General features: G+C 40.1%; 1 protein-coding gene across 1 annotated transcript in view; it reads right to left on the bottom strand.

Annotated features, from left to right (window-relative positions):
- Window positions 1-19,060, bottom strand: part of bard1 (BRCA1 associated RING domain 1) — a 39,953-nt gene extending 20,893 nt beyond the window's left edge. Inside the window, exons 1-6 of the mRNA XM_034694143.1 lie at window positions 18,850-19,060; window positions 18,297-18,353; window positions 16,814-16,962; window positions 14,198-15,243; window positions 11,500-11,580; window positions 8,519-8,691 (exon numbers count right to left, since the gene is read on the bottom strand). Of these exons, the coding sequence (XP_034550034.1) occupies window positions 8,519-8,691; window positions 11,500-11,580; window positions 14,198-15,243; window positions 16,814-16,962; window positions 18,297-18,353; window positions 18,850-18,941 (1,598 nt within the window). The 5' untranslated portion in view covers window positions 18,942-19,060. The remainder of the gene's footprint in view (window positions 1-8,518; window positions 8,692-11,499; window positions 11,581-14,197; window positions 15,244-16,813; window positions 16,963-18,296; window positions 18,354-18,849) is intronic.
- Window positions 19,061-19,321: the final 261 nt, after the last annotated feature.

Genomic DNA, 19,321 nt, shown 5'->3' with positions numbered 1-19,321 from the left:
CATTTCCAATATGGCTGCCGCCGTCAATTGGCTTCAAAACTGCGCTCAGGAACAGATGGGTGACGTCACGGATACTACGTCCATATTTATACAGTCTATGGTTCTGACCTGCGATCTCAAACAATGTCATACACTTTGGAGTCCTTTTATTGCATCATTATCACATTTTTTGGCCACTGTGCATTTTTTAAGCATAAATCTAAGGAATTAAATTAGTAACCAACCTGTTGCAGTCCTAACCGCTTGTCAAAGTGACAAAGCCCTCACAGATAGCACTGTTACATTGTGATAAGTCCTTCTTTTCCGACAAGATAATCACTCTGTTTGTTTTTCATTAAAATCTGTGCACATTCTGGGGTTTTCTTTATCACTGGTCGAGCAGGACAGAACTAAATCAATATTTGCCAGTCCAGAGCTTGGAGAAAAACAATCTGCCGAGGTTACACCCTGCTTGTTCTGTGAAACTGTGCATCCGTGTGAGTCATTCACTTGTTGGAGCATAATTGTTTGATAAGAGGGTTAGCTGAAATCTGTGCTCTAGATTACAAAATACAATGAAACATACTAGACAGTGAATGCAGGAGAGATATATTATCTTAAGAGATTTTTAAGTCGCTGTTTGACTTTGATACGATTCGCACGCATCAGATGAAACTCCAACTGTCCCCAATAGGTACAGTTGATTGACGAAAATCCTTTAAAGGATATATCTTTTGTTTGAGAAGCTGTATGAAACAAGTCTAGAGTCACCTTGAGGAAAGGAAAAAGAGGACAAAAGAAGGGAAAAAAGGCACAAGAAGGAGGAGAGGGAACGAGGGAGAAGAAGCGAGCCCAGCAGGTCGTCTCTCAAAGATTAGGCGTCAGCAAAGATAACACCTGGGGGACAATTAATAGGTCCACTGGTCCATAAAATATTTCATTTGGATTCATACCCCCAAACCCCGTACACACACAAACACAAACAAACATAAAATCTCCCTGACACTAATACGTATGCGCACACACTCCCTCACACACGCACTGGTTTATGCAGCTGCACGTGTGAGGCATATCAGAAGAAAAATAATAAAGCGTGGAAAATTGTGCAGGAGGCAGAGTCACAAACACTCTCCCACAAGCCTCTACAAGTACACAAGTGGGAGGCAGGCGGTGGTGGATCTTAACCACTGCAACCATGACTCTTCTTTGAACTGGGAGGAAGAGATTCAAATATTAATTCTTCACCAAACACTAATTTGGTTTACACCTACCAGTATCCTGAAAACAATGACATAACATACAGACAACAGTGCTGACGAATGTAGGTGGTTGTTGATATCGATCCAGCGTTGAACTTAATCTGAAATATTATCTACATTTCTGTTTCAAAGTGTACTCCCCCTCATAGAGTGCTGGAAGAGTTTGTCAGATCGATGCAAAATTAAAATGCAGCCTCGTGCTCACCCAGCAGCAGGCAGAACTTTTGAACTCTGTCAGCTCAGCAGTGTGTCTAAAGAAGGAATCAGAAGTCTAATGATGGAAACATGTGGCAGGCAGCTGATGAGGCAAGGGGTGAGGCCTCAATGCATTTTTAATCAAAAGCATCATTAGTTATACTTCCTTCCTTAACAATCCACCCTTGATTTGTTCTGATGGTGAGAGCAGCTGAGTGTTACTGCTAATGGTAGATGAAGCATTACATGACTCACCCCATGCCTCCATTTAACTCTGTCCAAGTGCTGTGTCGTTTTTTTTTTTTTTGGTTGTGCAGACCTGTGCTCTTTCTCTGACGTCAAACTGTGTATCACAAATTATCAAGAGCGGAGCTAGATGCGCCTGAAAATCGGCTCGCATGGGATAAATCTGCCACGTTTTATGGATGAGCACACTTTTTATGGTAAGATGAGGACACTCTTCACCCTGGTGGTTCACAGTGTACATTTCGAAGATTAAAGGAAATGGAGAATGGAATCCACCCAGTTAAAGGTGAGAACATGGATGTAGTTTTTAGTGATGTCAGGCATTGATTTCTGAAAGGGTGAAGCCCAAAGATGGTGTCACCGTATTGGAAATATCGCCTCCCAAATGACTTTCAGCTGAGCTAGAAACTGGCATGGGGGAGGAGTTGAGCCCACTAGCTTGGCAAACAGCCAGAATGCACCCACCTGGTGGTCAGATCAGCCCCACCTTAACCCTAATTATGTATGATACTTAGACTTAACATAATCAAGATGGATGTGTTACAATATATCATTTAATTCTTCTATTTAAAATCAATTCAACCAGTAAAGCCTCATTAATTCATGTTTAAAAATCTATTTTCAGAGCAGAAGCACATTCTAACAAAGTTACAGACATAAAATACTTCACAATTACAACAGATCAAAATATCCTGTTACATAATGTAAAGCCATTAGTCAAAGCATCAACAACCTGATTCATCTTTCTTCAATGCCTTGCACACACTTTAAAAAGACATAAAGAGACCAGCTCCCTCAGCAGGGGTGGGAATCGTAAACCGGATCCGACTTAGAACCGGTTCCAATTGATCAATTCCATCGAAATTGTACACCTCAAATGTTATCGATTCTTCTTAACGGTTCATTTCCCCGGCAGGACGTCATGGTACGTTACAACACTCCTACAACCACGAGGAAACATGAAGAGGAAAAGCGTTTTTCCTCTCCAAATTCAAAGTATTGTCATTCCGGCTCCAGGACGTCCAGGGCGCACGTCCGGACTTACACGGACGAAAATGAGGCACCGAGAGCGGGTGAAATACCTCCGCGATGACCCCCGGAGGAAAAGCGTTTTTCCTCTCCAAATTGAAAGTCTTTTCATCCAGGCTCCAGGGGCCACGTCCGGACTCACGCGGCCGAGAATGAGGTCAAACTATTGTTCGGTATGTTCAAGCTGAATATGTTCATGTTCAGTCTTGTGCAGACATAATTTTGGAAAAAATAAAATGGTTCCTTTTGGTGCGGAAGACTGTGTAGAACTACTTTTTTTCCCCTCAAAAAATACTCAGGAATCGTTAGGAGAATTGATAAGGAATTGGATCGATAAACAGAATCGACAATGGCAGTGACTTTGATAAAATCTTATCAATCCCCACCCATATCCCTCAGACCCAAATCCTCCTGCAGCCAATTCCTGGCTGCAGAAGAACCATACCCAAAACTGTTTCCCCATTTCAAGACACACTGTGGAGACCGACAGCCAAAATAACTCTCATGAATGGGTCACAAAGCGACTGTAGCTTCCAGCATTTTTTGCAAGAATTGAACTACATGAATAAAAGGGAGGCAAGTTCAGAATTGCCTTATAAAAATAGCATGCCAATTATGTGGTCCACAGGTGGACAATGCAGGCCAGCCAACTCCAGCATACAGGGAGCAGTGAGGAGTCAGAGTCTTAAGGCTTGTGGTAAATCTAAAAGCTCCATGGTATACACTATCCAAGGAGTGAAGGCATGGAAAAGACGCACATTATGAAACATCACAGTTGTCAATCAGGGGCATAAAAGTAGCAGCAACAGGTCTTCTTTTCTAAGCATAAATAAAACATGACTTGTTTCTGAAATAAATGCCCACCAGCAGCTTCAATTTCTGTGTGTGTTGGTGAATGTGAAGCTTTACAAACATCAAATCATCTAGATATAAAAGATTCAGACTTAATCACTTCACCCTGGGCAGAATACTAGACAGCAGGTTCTGTGGCTTTGTCTTTTGAGTTTGTTATATAATGCGTTATGCTTTATTTGAATTTAAGATCTACTTAAACTCATAAAAGATGTCTTGTAAATATCCAATGCATCCTGTAAATAACAGAGAGTCTAATCACTTTGTTTAAATAAAAGTATCATCTGCATATAAGTGAAATTTGAAATTTGGATTGACATAAATTGTGAATGACAGTGGTCCCATGGTTAAGCCCTGGGGGAACACCATTTATTATTTAAAGAGATTTTGAGATGATGCGTTCAGCCTGCACACATTGTAATCTATTTAATAATAATCAATAGATTAAGATGTGTGAACCAATCTTTGAATATATTTCATTCTTCTATAAATTAAGATTTTAATACGGGCTCCTATGGAGTCTTCTTGGTTTTTAAGCCAGCCAAAAGAGGACACTCAAGGAAATTCAATATTTTGCACCTTGGCATTGGATTCATTTTTGATGAAAATATCTTATCTTATGAAAAATAAGCCCTGCTAATAAAATTAAGCAAATATCGTACACAATTTCTGGATGTAATTGTTTTGTCTTGTTCATTTGAATGCTGTTTTGAGTACTGTATACACAAATGTATTAGTCTGACTGGAAATAATGTTGTTACCATTCAGTGCCAACATTTGAAGGCTGTCACTGTGTGTTCCTTCTTTTATTTCTCCACTCAGTGTATTAGGATTGACGTGTCAGTACAAGCTCACAGGTAATGTTAATTAATGTCTGTATAGATTCAGAGCTCCAGGGTTGTGCTGGTAGATTGGAGTAGTCCAATTCACATACGTTGCTTTTTTTTTCATTAATACAAATTAATTTTCTTCCTGGAGTGACATTAATTTAGCTTGTTCAATCTACAAAACCTGTAGTATGACCAAGAAAAGGTTGGTAGCAATAGACACAAAATTTGTAACATAGGCACAAATATAGAAAATAATAGGAAAATAGTCATGTAGATTTGTGGACATAACAAATGCTGTCTGGTAACACCTTGCAGGGCGCGCCTGGGCTGTCAAAATGTGCTGCACTGGTAGATATTTGTGCTTGCAGAGCTGAGACGTATGGTCAGGAGCCCTGCTGTGCATGCTGTGCGGCTCCTCTGATAATGCTTAAACCTGTTGTTTTAGAGATAACGGGGAATCTTGGACTGTATAAAACATTAGTATTCAAGTAAGAATTTGCCTATTTAAAGACTTCCCTTGGCGTTCCTAATGGCAAGCCCCACTGAGGCCTATACATGTGAAAATGGACTCACTGTCATTGAAAGACACACGATCCAATCATTCAAGCTTAATGTGGACACAAATGTACACAGAGGAACAGTGGAAGTCTGAAAAACCTGTATTTTCAAACCCTGAGCTGTGTGCCAATCATTCCATTAGGGATTGCATTGGCAGATGTCTTGGTTTGCTTCTTGTCTGAGTATGCATATGTGTGTGTGTGTGTGTGCGTGCGTGCGTGCGTGCGTGCGTGCGTGCGTGCGTGCGTGCGTGCGTGCTTGCGTGTGTGTGTGCATGTGCGTGTGTGTGGGCGTGTGTGTGGGGGGGGGTTTGTGGTAAGTGGGGAGGCTGGGGCAAGGATTGCAGTCATCTTGCAGCGCTCTGACAGACAGTCCAAACCACTGCCTCTTTTTTTTTTCTCCCCCCTTGTAGCAAAGAGATAAAATGTAAGAGAGGGCAATCGGGACCCATCAAAGTCATGAGACAAATAAAGCGAGATGAAGAAGGGAGGAGACAAGAGGATGATAAGTATAAGATGATCGCAAGAGAGCGCTTACTGACCAACAAAGCGACCCTGATCAACTGTTCTATCGATCTTGATGATTAACCAGCATCCCCCTCTCCCTCATTAAGGACCCCGCCTCCACAGGCCAGAAACGCTGATACAGCATCAATGGACTGACCAACGACTAATCAGCATCAGTAGATTTTCTGTCTATCGACTTACTGCCCTAACACGGGCCTGTTCTTGGTACCAGAGAGGCTGAATGCCTGGTACAGTGAGTGGGAAACAAGCACCTGGGGAGTAATTGAAGAAGTGGAAAATAAGCACTGGTCCAGAATTCACCTCTATGATGTAACACAAAGAAATACAATAGCCCATGCCAGTAATTTTAACTTTCTTTGAATGCTCACTTTCTGTAGAGATTTCTTTTCTACAGTTGTCTGATTCAGTTAAAGTTGTTTTGATATGTTTTGTTCTCATTTTTTCATGTACAGCCAGACCTCATCAATGAAGTTAACCAAAAAAAATGCAACCAACTACTGCACTGACACAGTCCCTACAACCATTGGAATATTCAGTGACTGTTTCAAAAGGCAGTGATGACTGAAAATATGCTGTACTAGATTTATCTTTGGGTTTGTTTGTGTCAAATTCAATGAAAGCCATCGCAGACAATGACTCTTGTCCTGCCCGAGGTATCTGCCCTTTAAAGGTTGTTTGGTTCCGCCTTGCTCTTGCTATAGTATGTTTACATGTGCTTTTTCAAATTGGGCGAACATGAAACACAAGACTTACACCACGGCTTATATGGCAGAAGTTTAACTAAAGGAATCAGCTGACTGAAATAGACTTGGCACACATGTGGTATGTTTTAAAGTTTGAGTATTCATTTCAAACAGGTTTATAGACACAAGCTGGTTATGCCCGTAGAACACCAAAATATGTATTTATATCTAAATGCATATTTCATACTAATCTTAAAATTGTTCTATAAATCTGTAAATGTAGTTCACAAACTAAACTTTTTTTTTTACATAAATTGTTTCATTATAGCAGTGATTTTCAACCACTGTGCCGTGGCACACTAGTGTGCCGTGATAGATCGTCAGGTGTGCCGTGGGACATTATCAAATTTCACTGATTAGTCCAAAAAAATATTGTTCATATACTGAAAATAATTTGCCTGCAGTGTAGTGTCTGGCAGAGTAATTAAATACTTGTCCATGTACTGACCTGCGCTACCTGCCCACTGGGTGGCAAAAAAGCACACTTATGACCTTGTTAATTTAAGACAATAGAATTAATGATGCGTGTGAGGGGTGTATGTGACAAGACGTAGGTGTACAACAGCGATGGATAAATATTCGAAAAGGAAAAATGAAAACTCCAAACAGGGCCATGGACAAAATTCTAACCCGGATGAAGAGCGTATGATGGAAAAGGCAACTTTTATGAGAAAAACTACAACAGTGTCTGTGAGAGCTCTCAAAGCTAGCTACTCAGTAGCTGAACTCGTAGCCAAATCAAAAAAGCCACACACCGTGGCAGATACATTAATACTACCTGAAAAAGCTATTGTAAATGAGATGCTTCGCCCTGACACAGTTAAAGAAGTAGCCAAAGTCCCTCTCTCAGATAAATAGATCAATATATTGAGAGACTAAATGTGTCATTTTGTAAAACGTTTAGTTGGTGGTGTGACTCAGGATTTTTTTATGTATTAAATGTGCCTTTGTTCTAAAAAGGTTGAAAAACACTGCATTATAGTGAGACCAAAACAAAGGACAGTGGATAAATACATGAATCCTGCACTTTACTTTTTTTAGTAGGGAAGTGGCAAATTATCAATACAGCTGTAAACCGTCGTCCTAACCTGTGATAAGATTATTGAAACATCTGACTAAATATACGTATTTTATTTGATAAGCACTGCACTCTAAATAGGCCGAGTTATGCGGCATTGCAGTTTTGTGATATTATTGTTATTGTGAACTAAGTAAGGTAACTCAATGCATCGAATCCTATAATGTCATGATGTGTTGTGCCATGTCGTATCGCAACGCATCGTGACGCATCGTGACGCATCGTGACGTAGCGTGACATATCGTGACGTATCGTGACGCATCGCGACACATCGTGATGCATCGTGACCTATCGTGACGCATCGTCACGTATTGTTACGCATCGTGACGTATTGTGACGCATCGTGACGTATCGTGACGCATCGTAACGTATCTTGACGTATCGTGACGCATTGTGACATATATAACTGGTATCCTATGGACCGACCATCGTACCATATTGCATTTTGAGTCACTGCGCCTCATTTTTGAGAGGCATTTTGTAATTTTCAGTTAATCGGATATGGTGATTATTATTTCTATTATTTTATTGCAATATTCTGATTCAATTATTATTATTATTATTATCATTATCACAGAATCCAAGTACTGGGATATCATGAATATTCGTGGCCATGTATCATGCCATGTATGCTATTGTTTCCTATCGTACAGCTGTAGGGGGGCATTTGAGATACTTTTATCTCATTATTAAATTAATGTGCATAACATGCCTCATCAAACTGTCAACAAACACTTTACATGTTTGCATACAGCCAGTTTGGATCCTGAATGACACGTCAAGAGAGTGGATACATTTTACAGCATAGCACTTATAGAGCTGAAAACAGGGTGAAAGACAGAAGACAGAAGATAAAATACATAGAATAACAGCAGTTATCAGTCACGTGTACAAGACCTTTAGAAGATAATCCTGTTTTCAGGTCAGAGTTTCTGGCCAGCCCTTAAAGATCTTCACAAAAGACCGGTACCCACTCAGCAAAGCCCACCATCTGTGCAGCTAATTACTTGTCCAGCTGCAGCTCTATTTCTCACATTGCACCAACATGTACAGGTCTGACCCCGACCTTGTAGTGGGTCACTATGTGATTACTCTGACATTAGAAACACTTTAGTAAAGCTAATGCTGTCTGCCCTACTGTAAACACTTTACTGTTGTTGTTACAAGCTAAAAAAAAAAAGAAGCTATTTGAAAGTGTAGAAATATGTTTGAAGAGACTCACAGCACACTCTGGGAGGCTCCACGCTGTAGTAATAGCTCGACAACGGCTGGGTGTCCATTCCTCACAGCATCATGAAGTGGAGAGTCATTTTCATAGCCAGGCGTATTCAACAGGGCTCCACTTGAGAGCAAGACCTCCACGACAGCCAGGTGACCCAGGTTACATGCTTCATGCTGGAACAGAAAGGAATAAAGCTCAGGGTTATCCTGCTCTGCTTCATCTGTTCTTTTTAACAGGTATTACAAAAAACAGTCTTTAACTTTGTCATTGATTTCAACCCAATCTCAATCAGTATCATTTTGATCTCTTTTCCCAGAGGATAGTTCCTTTCATGGGTAATGTTTAAGATGGGGGGGGGGTGGACACTATCTAATGAGATAGTGTCTCCAAAAGTCTGCAGCTTAGTCCGGGGGATGGAGAGGAGACCCAGGTCTGAAGACCGTAGGTCCCAGGATGGAGTGTGTTGGTGGAGGAGGTCAGCCAGGTATTGGGTGGCAAGGGCATGCAGGGATTTGTAGGTGAGGAGGAGGAGTTTATAGGAGATGCGGTACTTAACAGGGAGACAGCGGAGGTGAATGAGAGTGGGGGTGATGTGCTGCCAGGGCTTTGTATGTGTGAGAATTACAACTTAACCATGTGTTTCAAAGATCATAGAATGAGATGTTTTCCTGGCCTGCCTTTCTTCATTTCTAATTTTAACTTGAATGAAGGATGTAGCTTCATAAATGTGTCTTTCTTTTAAAAAATGCTGTGTTTGCAAATGGTACCTGAAGAAAATTGCACAAAGTAAGGTTTATTGAGGCTTTTCCCCTTAGGAGTGGGATCCTGCTAACTCAAAGAAGTGCACTGTTTTTCAAAACTGTTCATGAAAATCAGTGGTTATAAAATTAATGTAGAGCTACATGTTGTAGTTTTCAGTCCAGATCAATTTTGTGTGTCTTAAGTGGTGAGTGCAGCACAAAACACAAGCCAAGAGCTGCTGGACAATTTCATCATGACTAATGCAGAAAAGAATAAACATCAACAAAAATGATTGGCTTGATGAGAAAATAAATCTGCACTGTTATAGATTATATTTGTCTAGAAATTGAACCCGTCTCTTCCCATTTTTAAAACCTTACAGAAGTGAACACAGCATAGTTTTGCAATATTGTATTAATTCATAGCTGCTAGTTTAGATATTTCTGTTGTATGAATTGCAAATATGAAATTGAACTCTTTGTTAGTGGAGGAATACAGTTGATTACTTTTCAGTCCACTTGGTGGTGCTGTTGAGTTTGATCGCCACTGATGTCAGCAGAGTTGACGATCACTAAGAAGATGTAATGTAGGGATAATATATGGTAAGCAGGTGGTTACAGGAAAAAAAATCTTCACAGGGTCCCTCTGAGCTGCCGTAGGCATCCTCCTACTGCGGACGTTCTGGACTCCAGCTGATACGGACATGCTGGACTCCAGCGGCAACAGCTTCTACTACTCGTCTCATCACTATCACCTCTCTCTCTTACTCTCCTCTATCCCTCTTTCAAGACCCAACTCGGTCGAGGCATGATGGCTGTCTAACATGAGTCTGGTTCTGCTCGAGGTTTCTGCCTGTTAAAAGGAAGTTTTTCCTCGCCACTGTAACTAGCTAAGTACTGCAAGGTGCAATGCTCATGATGGATTAAGGTGGGGTCAGGCTGAGTCTTAATAATTTGACATAGACTGGTCTAGACCTCCTATGTTTGTAAAAGTGTCTTGAGATACCGTTTGCTGTGATTTGGCGCTATACAAATAAAGATTGATTGATTGATTGATTGATTGAGGGTAAGACCAGACTTGAGTCTTGCCCCCCTGAAACTCTTGTTTCCCCCTGTTGGGATTCTATTCCCCATAACCACCAGCTAACCATGAATTATCCCATACATTTATGGCAGGACGTGGTATTGCAATACTCAATACCCTTTTAATTGAAAAGTTTTTTCATTTAATTTAAAGAATTGAAAAAGTACTAAAGCTCTATGAGAACAGACAAATCGTACCGTATTTTAAACCTTCTATTCCAAGCAGAACAAACTGGTCCTAGAGGAAAGGAAACCTTACTGGGATTAGTTGTATAAAAAAAGCTTCTGCTGAGTTCTTTCTGTGACCTGTCTGTTTTTGATAGTCTTGGTATCCAAGATTTTGATGTGCAGCTTTTGTTTAGTTGGGAATCCGTTGTAATCGCAGTATACGTTCTTTAAAAATGAACACAATCAAGTCTGTGGGTTTTTGGCGGGATGGCGGGTGGGTCTCCTTTCTTTTCTCTCAGTTGATGTACATTTTAAAGAGATTTGTTGCCACAGCTGTGTGATTTGTGACTGTATTGAAAAGATGAAAAGCAAACATTTATATTTTTTGCGTTACCCTTTCTCCTTGAGCCTCTTTTTTACTCCTTTCAGGCCTGTATGACCATAGCATGTCACACTGGACATATCTCTCCTTCCCAGGCACATACCAACTCTGTCAAATATAAATATGTCATGCCTTATGCTTATTAGGGGCAATATAAGATCTTATAAAAACTGTCAAAACTGAAATTGGAAACTTAAGTTTGAGTCGAGCATCTTGACAGCAAGTAGCTTTGTGAAGTGCTGCAATAAGAGAGCAACAAACATGATTCCACCTATCCCCAAAGGAACAAAAATGGCTCAGGCAGGACTGAAGGAATTTCCAGTTTGTCATCTGCAGACGACTGAGAAATGCATAACATATCATCATTACAGTACAATACTCGCTCGGGACTACACGGGCATGTTGGTTTACCAAAGGAGATATACTCAAGATGTTATGGACAAGAAACACAAATTTCGTCCATGAAAAAGACAAAAACACAGCAAAAGAATGTATATAAAGTAAATCAATTCAACAATTGTAGCTTTGTAGATGAAATCTTTGAAACCAGAGTTCTTCCACAGGACAAATAAAGCTGTGGCATGTTTTGCCTGTTGTGTTAGTCTTACCAGAGGTGTCCACCCAGCGTTATCCTTCAGGTTAGGGTCAGAGCCCTGGTCCAGCAGCTCTCTGACAGCCTCTACATCTCCCTGCAGGACCCAGAGAGAAAAATCCTGAGGTCAGAACAGCAGACATGCAAACGCAACCCTTCAAACACAGCCACTGATCCCAGAGTACCAAAGGCCCGCTGTTTATCAATCAAACTCCACAATGGGTCATTGATTACCTTGTCTGGGATTCAGAGGGGGATTACTGCGATGTTTACAAGGATTACTGCGAGACAGTTTTATTCTCAACAGACCAGGACTTTACGATCGGATCATCTGAGGACTAATATCTTTGATGGGGGGGGAGGAAAACCGACAAGAAGAGGAGACTGTTGCTCCAGCAGTTTGATGCAAAGTATTATAATGAAAAAGATGAACTAGTCAAGTTTGCATCGTGCAAAATCCCTATTTACACTGACACTTTTTATAGTGTTCACTGGTTCAATAACAAAAGAAAGGGAGGAGGAAACAGTGTTAACATGTTTTAAATAATCTGAGTATGGCTCATTTTTATTGATTTTTATTTGATGAACATAAGGTAACATTGTGAGTGTGTAACTGTTCTCTGCATCCACTGTCTTGTATCTCAGAATTACAAGGTTGTTTTTTTTCCCCCTATGAAACACAAAATCTGGGGCGCTGTTGGCCTAGCGGTCTAAGTGCCCCACATACAGAGAGGCTATAGTCCTCGTCGCAGAGGTCACCGGCTCGACTCCCGGACGCAACAATTTCCTGCATGTCTTCCCCCACTCTCTACTCCCCACGTTTACTGTCTCTCTTCAGCTGTCCTATCTAATAAAGGGCGAAGGTCTAAAAAATATAACTTAACTATAAAAAAAAACAAAACTGAATTATCAGAAGAACCATAATCTTGAAATTAGAAGCAAAGACTTAATTTAAAAAAAGCTATTTTTCCCTCAACAGGATACCAGTACCTCAACATCCCAACAAAAGTTCTGTGCAGTATGTAGTCTGCTCAGATGCACTAAATGACATGCTTTAAAGCATACCTGATCCTGGAGATGCACAGCAACATCCAGAAGATCAGAAAGGACTCAACGTCTGAACATCTGTACAGCCCCAACTGCTAATTAACAAACTTATAACTGCACCATCTACGTTTCCTAAAGACACAAGGATCTCCTGCGGTCTCAAACTCAAAATAAAACAGTATCAAACTAACCACCCAGGGCAGGTTTGCTTTCTTATGAATCCTAAATAAGAACTTCTGTTGGGATTTTGAGGTACCAGTGAAACGTAGGAAGGTTTTTCTTTTCATAAAACGTGTAATTTGTAATTCGTAATTTATGTATTATAGGATAGCCCGAGATGCAGCATCTCGTTTTCAAGGGGGTGTCTTGTAGTTCCATGTAATAGCATGCTTTCGTGAAATTTAATGTGGTGTTTTCATGTGTGGACTTCAGAAGGAGTAGCTGTTTACCCTGGAAGCGGCTAAAGGGGATCCAAATAAATAAATACATACATTAATTAATAATCAAATGTACATATGCACATAGATCCATGTATGTATGTGTATAAATAAGCATAGCTGAACATAAACTATTCTATTTATCTCTTTATTTTTTTCTATTTATCCTGCTGATGGTTTATAAAGAACTGAATGGTTTAGGCCCAAGATAAATTGCTGATCTGCTGCTACTTTATGAACCATCTCGACCTCTGAGGTCATCAGGTACTGGTCTGCTTTCAGTCCCAAGAGTCAGAAGGAAACATGGTGAAGTAGCGTTTAGTCATTATGCACCACATATCTGGAACACACTCCCTGAAAGCTGTAGGTCCGCTCCAACTCTCACTTCTTTTAAATCAAAGATTAAGACTTTTTTATTTGACACTGCCTTCCTATCTTAGCTTATTTTAACTCACTTTAACCTAATTTTATTTTTAAGATTTTTCTGATTTTCCTTTTCTTTTCTGTTTTATTATATCTGTCATTTTAATTGTGTTCTTCTATTCTTGTCTGAATGTTTCCAATGCTTTTAATGTTTTAATGTAAAGCACATTGAGTTGCCCTCGTGTATGAAATGTGCTATACAAATAAAGCTGCCTTGCCTTGCCTTGCTTTATTTTTCTATATGAACTTAATATAGTGTCATATTATTTATTATTATTCTTTCCATTTCCTCTTTTCACTTAATTAAAGGGTTCAGTTGTTATTTATATAAAACATGTCATTCTGCTTTATTTGTTTTCTAGATAACAAAATAGAAATGTATAATAGAAATAACATTAACGATCATAATTGCTAATTAAATGTTGAAGCTCAATCATAGAGTTCAACTCAAAGATCTTCTGTGGGAAATGATCCTGACTTCCATTTCTACTTTCCTTAACAATTGGACAATAAGAACGTTTTCTGTCAGAGATTTTCCTTTAAGGGTAACGTTTGCAACTTTAATCTGAGGATAAATAGACAAACTAAAGGGTAAGTATGGGAGTTTTTCATTTAACTATGAGATTAAGATCACTTCACACAACTGCATTGTATTCAATGCAGTATGTGGAATGATGTAATTCATCTGATAAAACTTTATTTAATCCAAATTTAGATTTGTTCATTATTTAAATACCTATTATGCTGCTGAGCAAAAACATTTATTTCAAAAGCTGATAACAGGGACATTTTCAGTAAAGAGAGCACCTTTATAGCAGCTAGATGCAGCAAGGTCTCTCCTTTGTGATTCCTCTTCATAAACGGAGGACTCCCTGGGCTGGGCCGTCCGGCAGCCGCGCATGGAGATTTTCTTGCAGTAGTAGCTAGGAGAGAGGGGCTGTGTCCTCGCTCTCGTCCTTGTGATTTTTTGATGCTCTTATCGCACCTGGGGCTAGCTGTAGACTGAGGATTTAGGACAGCGGGAGACATCTGTGATTTTCTCCTCCTGCCTGGGGAAGCCCGGGGCCTCTTTGGGGTGGTCTCTGGTGTGACCACCTTCTCCTCCACTCTGGATCGTTTTATGGAATGCTTTGGGGTAGATGTGTTGTCCTGTTTTTCAGGATTGCTGGCTGGGTTGGGGTCATCTGCAGGCAGTTTGTCATCGTCCTGCATGCTTTGACAAGGCTGGGATTGGTCGCTGGGCACAGTGACAGTGCCCTCAGTGAGACTTGTCCCCACGGTGCTTCTGCAAGAGCTTAGCTCCTCAGTGCTCGGCTTTGGCACTTCAGATGTGACAGGAGGGCTTAAGAAGGAAACCCTTTTACTGGACCTCCTTGCCCCTTCAGTACAGGGCTGCTCCGTCTCCTTCAGGGCATCTCCCTTCTCTGTGATTCCCCACTGCTGGTTTATAGCCTCCAGCTTGCTCTTCTTCGTCTTCTCTTTGGACTGTGTTCGTGTGGTCCTCGGAGCAACCAGCCCTGACACCTTCCTGCTGGCAGCATTTTTCTTGGTTGACCTCTTTTTTTTATTCAAGTTTTCATTTTTGCATCCGGCTTCTGAGCAGCCAGAGCCCGAATCTTGGGAGGACGAGGTGAAATTGAAAATCGACAGGTCCTGACCTCGAGCAGTAACAGAGTCTGGCTGTGCTGTACAGGCTTCTTTAGGAGACCGGCTCACAGATATAGGGACCTCAGAAGGCTTCTCCACTGTGCAGCGTACCTTGCGGCTGCGGGGGCTGAACCAAATCTTGAAATTTTTCTTGTGTTTTAATACAGGACTCGCAGGTTGTGGGGGGACCTCAGCAATAGACACGTCTGCAACAAAAAACACACAAAAAGTTTCAACTCTGTAAATAATTTTCCTCCCCTTTGAATGAGGGTGAAATAAACTTGTTGTATTTGCTATAATCTTTTAACTTAAACAAAAATACCAATAGCAAAATGTAAATACATGCACACGGTCAAAATAAAAAAAATCGTAGCGGAGAACAGGATTGGTTGTCACACTTTTTACTGTTTTGATGATTGCTCATCATCAAAACATCTTTCAATAGTCATTCCTTCATTAAATTGAAGCTTAAGGTGTTGGATTGAAATGTGTATCCCTCTCATTTTCCAACTCATTGTAACAACGAGGCAATTAACTATAAAAGACACTCTGACACATTGTGACAACCCACCCCATCACGAGGATGGTTGTCACACACTATGGGGTTGGTTGTCACACACTATGGGGTTGGTTGTCACACACTATGGGGTTGGTTGTCACAATGGTATTTCAATGGGAAAAATATTTTTAAAAAGGCAAGAAGGCAGAACTAAATTTGAAAGTTTAATTGCACTGACAAGTGATAGGCCTACATAACTTAATGCATTTTAACATAAAATGTGCAAGGAACATGAACAGGAAACACAATCTTTAGGCCAGCCTATATAACAACATAAAGAACAAAACAAATAGGCCTAACAATAATGGCCTACTCAACTAGGCTACATGCAGTCACTGTCTGAGTTACAGTGATGGCAGATGTAGGGTCTGCACACTCCAACTCATTTCACCATGCATGATTTTGCCAACATAGGGGTTGGTTGTTACATGTGACAACCAACCCCAAAGAGAATGTGATGACCAACCCCAACTGGACTTTTTTGCTAGCATCAAGGCTAACAACCATCTAACAACTACTTAGCTAGCTAATAAAAATCTAAACTCTAGCTTTCCCCTCACACTTTGTCAGGGTAACACTTGTTTTGTTATAAACCCATTGATTAAAAGCCTAGAAGAAAAATACTGATGAGCTGAATATTTATAATTTGACATGAAAATCACAAAAAGTCGTCTCACCTCAAGTTCAGCTGTCTTACTCCAGAGAAGACTATGTAGGTGAGCTCTGATCCTAATTCTGGAAATGTCCATACACCAATTTGAGAGACAGTGCCCTCTGGTGGCGAGATATAACGAGTGTGCCAACCAACCCGTGTGACAACCAACCCCATTCTCCCCTACCTGGTTAAGCTGTTAAAGCCATGCCTTTTTCTTTGTAACTTTATAGAACCTAAATTCATCTGCAGATTTTATTTGTTTTCCCTACAGGCTTTGAAAAGTTGCCCTGCAGTTCTTTGTCAAAGCCGTGAACCTCTCCCAAACACCACCATTGGTTAATTGCAGTGCATAATTACTGTCATTAGCAGGATGCTGGAAGGGCAATGAAGATAATAAACCACACGATCAAGCCACTAATGCTGTCATTCAGGGGTTAGATTGGCAGAGGAAAAATGTCAAATGTTTTTGGTCAACAATCAATAGAGGAGGATGTGGGCAGGCAGATGAGTGTGGGGATTGTTAATTATACTTTCAGGCTGCTCTATAATAGCTTCTGTGTACCTGATTGCTCAATGGGACTAAGCAAGGACTCCAAATTGCAGAAGAGCTCCACAATGCTGCTCAGCTGCCTGTTGATTTGGATGTCCTTCACCCACGCAGGACTGTGACACATCACGCAACCGTCTCCTGCCCGGGGGCCCGCACAGGACCTGAGCAATAATCAAAGCTTGGATTAGAAGTCAGTCTTCACAGGTCAGTGAGAAGAGATTCAATGAGCTTATTGACAAACCTTTTAAGAGCAGTCGGTCATGAAGACAAGGAATAACTTGAGGATAAAGTTCATGTCAGGGACATTTTAACCACCATGATGTTTAACAATCTAAATCCTGCATTGAAAAAGGGGAACAATGCTATTACCTATTATAGAAGTGTGGGTTTTCTGTCTACAGAATTTCACAATTCTTAGTAAATCATTTAAATATGAGCTGTAATTTTCACTATTTAAAAGAAACCCCGCAAACATATGAATGACTATGCCTCTAATGACAGGGGCGTTTGAATTGTTGCCTTTAAGCACAAATGGGAGATGTCTTCCAGAATGATTTTTTTAAGTTATCCAAAAATATATCTTATTATTATTATTATTTATTTATTTGTATTTCATTTGTTTTCTTATGTTTAACTTCCTTTTTTGTTTGTACAGTCTATTATTATTATTATTTCTTTATCATTATTATTATTATATTTTTTGTATTATTCATTTTTTATTCTCTTTGTTGGTTTTGTGTTACTTACATATAATTTGTTAACTTGGTGAACAAAGAAATACTGAAAAAATGCACAAAAAAAAGTTGAATGACAAAAGTTATCTAAAAATAGTAAATTTGACCCATTATAGTAAACAATATCGACAAAAATTGTAGCTAAACCTGAAATAAAACCCTGAAAATTGAAAATGTAATGAGTTTTCTGCCTTTCTTTTGGCCAGATGACTCCTAAGTTTAGGGTTAGTGAACAGTTAATTATCAGAAGAATCAGGAGCAGTAGGTTAATTCAGGAAACAGCCACATGCTCATATAGGTAGGCTAATTTTCTGCAGACCAGCTAAATTAAGCCACATTAAATCACTTTGAGGGACAGTGGGGGGTGGGGTCACAAGTCTTTGGCACCAATATTTTGGGGGTTGCAGGCTGAAAAGTTTGGGAACCCCTGGATTAGATGATCATCTTCAATTAGTTAATCCTCACACTGTATTAATTTAAGACATCAAACTGTACAAAACGTAGCCCCCTCTCAACTCCTAGAGGGCTCAAAAGACATTACTGTGGACATTTCCATTTGTAACATCACAAAATAGCATGTTGTTGTGAAAAATAGGCTCTATTTCCTGTGAGCGAAACAAGAATGAACAATACCAGAGACCTGGCATTGGTACAGCTGCATTCAATTGACCTAAATAAGCATTAGCTATGTTCACTATGAGTCAGGTGTATTGTTCTTTAAGCATTTCAGAGAAAAACACATTCAGCTGAGGCTGCATTACCTGCAAAGCATATGCTCACACGTCCCTAGACACACAGGTTCCTTCATTAAATTCGAGCTGGAGAAAGAAAGAAAACATTTAATCATTACTCTTAGAACAAGGCTCTGCAAGTATTGATCAATAGAACTGTGTATTCACAGAGACACTCTTAAACACTCAGCAAGATGGCTACAGATACCAGAGCATGCAAGGAGTATCAGCCTCTTCTTCATGGTCACATCTATCAGGTGTTGTCTAATCTAATGGTGCTCAAACCTTATTACTGTACATGTTGTAATGTATCATTGTCTTTAAGTTATCATTCTATGTTGTCTTATAATAACAGACTGACGTGAACTCGCAGACTGCAGTTATAACATTACGCGAGACAGCATACAGTTCAAATTGCCATTCAAAATTATATCAGTTTGGAAGAAAGTCGTCGTTAAACGGTTTGTTTGCTTGCTATATAGTCTAGGTTGTCACTCACGCTGCCTCCACTTAGCCTGTTTATGAATAAAGTACATTCTTGTATTACATTACTGAGATCACGTAACTATATTATTTAATTTACCACTTCGAACAAATTAGAAGTCTCCGAAAGTTTGCCAACGCCTCCTTAGTGTTCTTCCAGTCCGTTGTCTGCACGAGATTGTCACTATCCATTCTTAAATGTGTTGATTGTGTCTTTCTTCTGCTCCAAAATCTCTGCTGCAAAACAAATCCAAACTCACTTCCTGGTTACTTGCGTTTCCCGCCAAAGATTCGCGGAAGTAACCAGCGATGGTTGCCATAACCACAGTGATGACGTAGATTCGGCCCGCCTCAAAGCACCGCCCTCTCCACAGAGGAATACTACCTTCTCCAAAGAAGAAGACTACATAATCTAAAGAGGAATACTACCTACTCCACAGAGGAAGACTACCTACTCCAAAGAGGAAGACTACATAATCAAAAGAGGAAGACTACATAATCAAAAGTGGAATACTACCTACTCCACAGAGGAAGACTACATAATCAAAAGAGGAATACTACCTACTCCAAAG

Source organism: Notolabrus celidotus, chromosome 10 (assembly GCF_009762535.1).
Source record: "Notolabrus celidotus isolate fNotCel1 chromosome 10, fNotCel1.pri, whole genome shotgun sequence".
Taxonomy (NCBI): domain Eukaryota; kingdom Metazoa; phylum Chordata; class Actinopteri; order Labriformes; family Labridae; genus Notolabrus; species Notolabrus celidotus.
The sequence above is the reverse complement of the archived record's forward strand: the minus strand, read 5'-3'. Positions and strand labels throughout refer to the sequence as shown.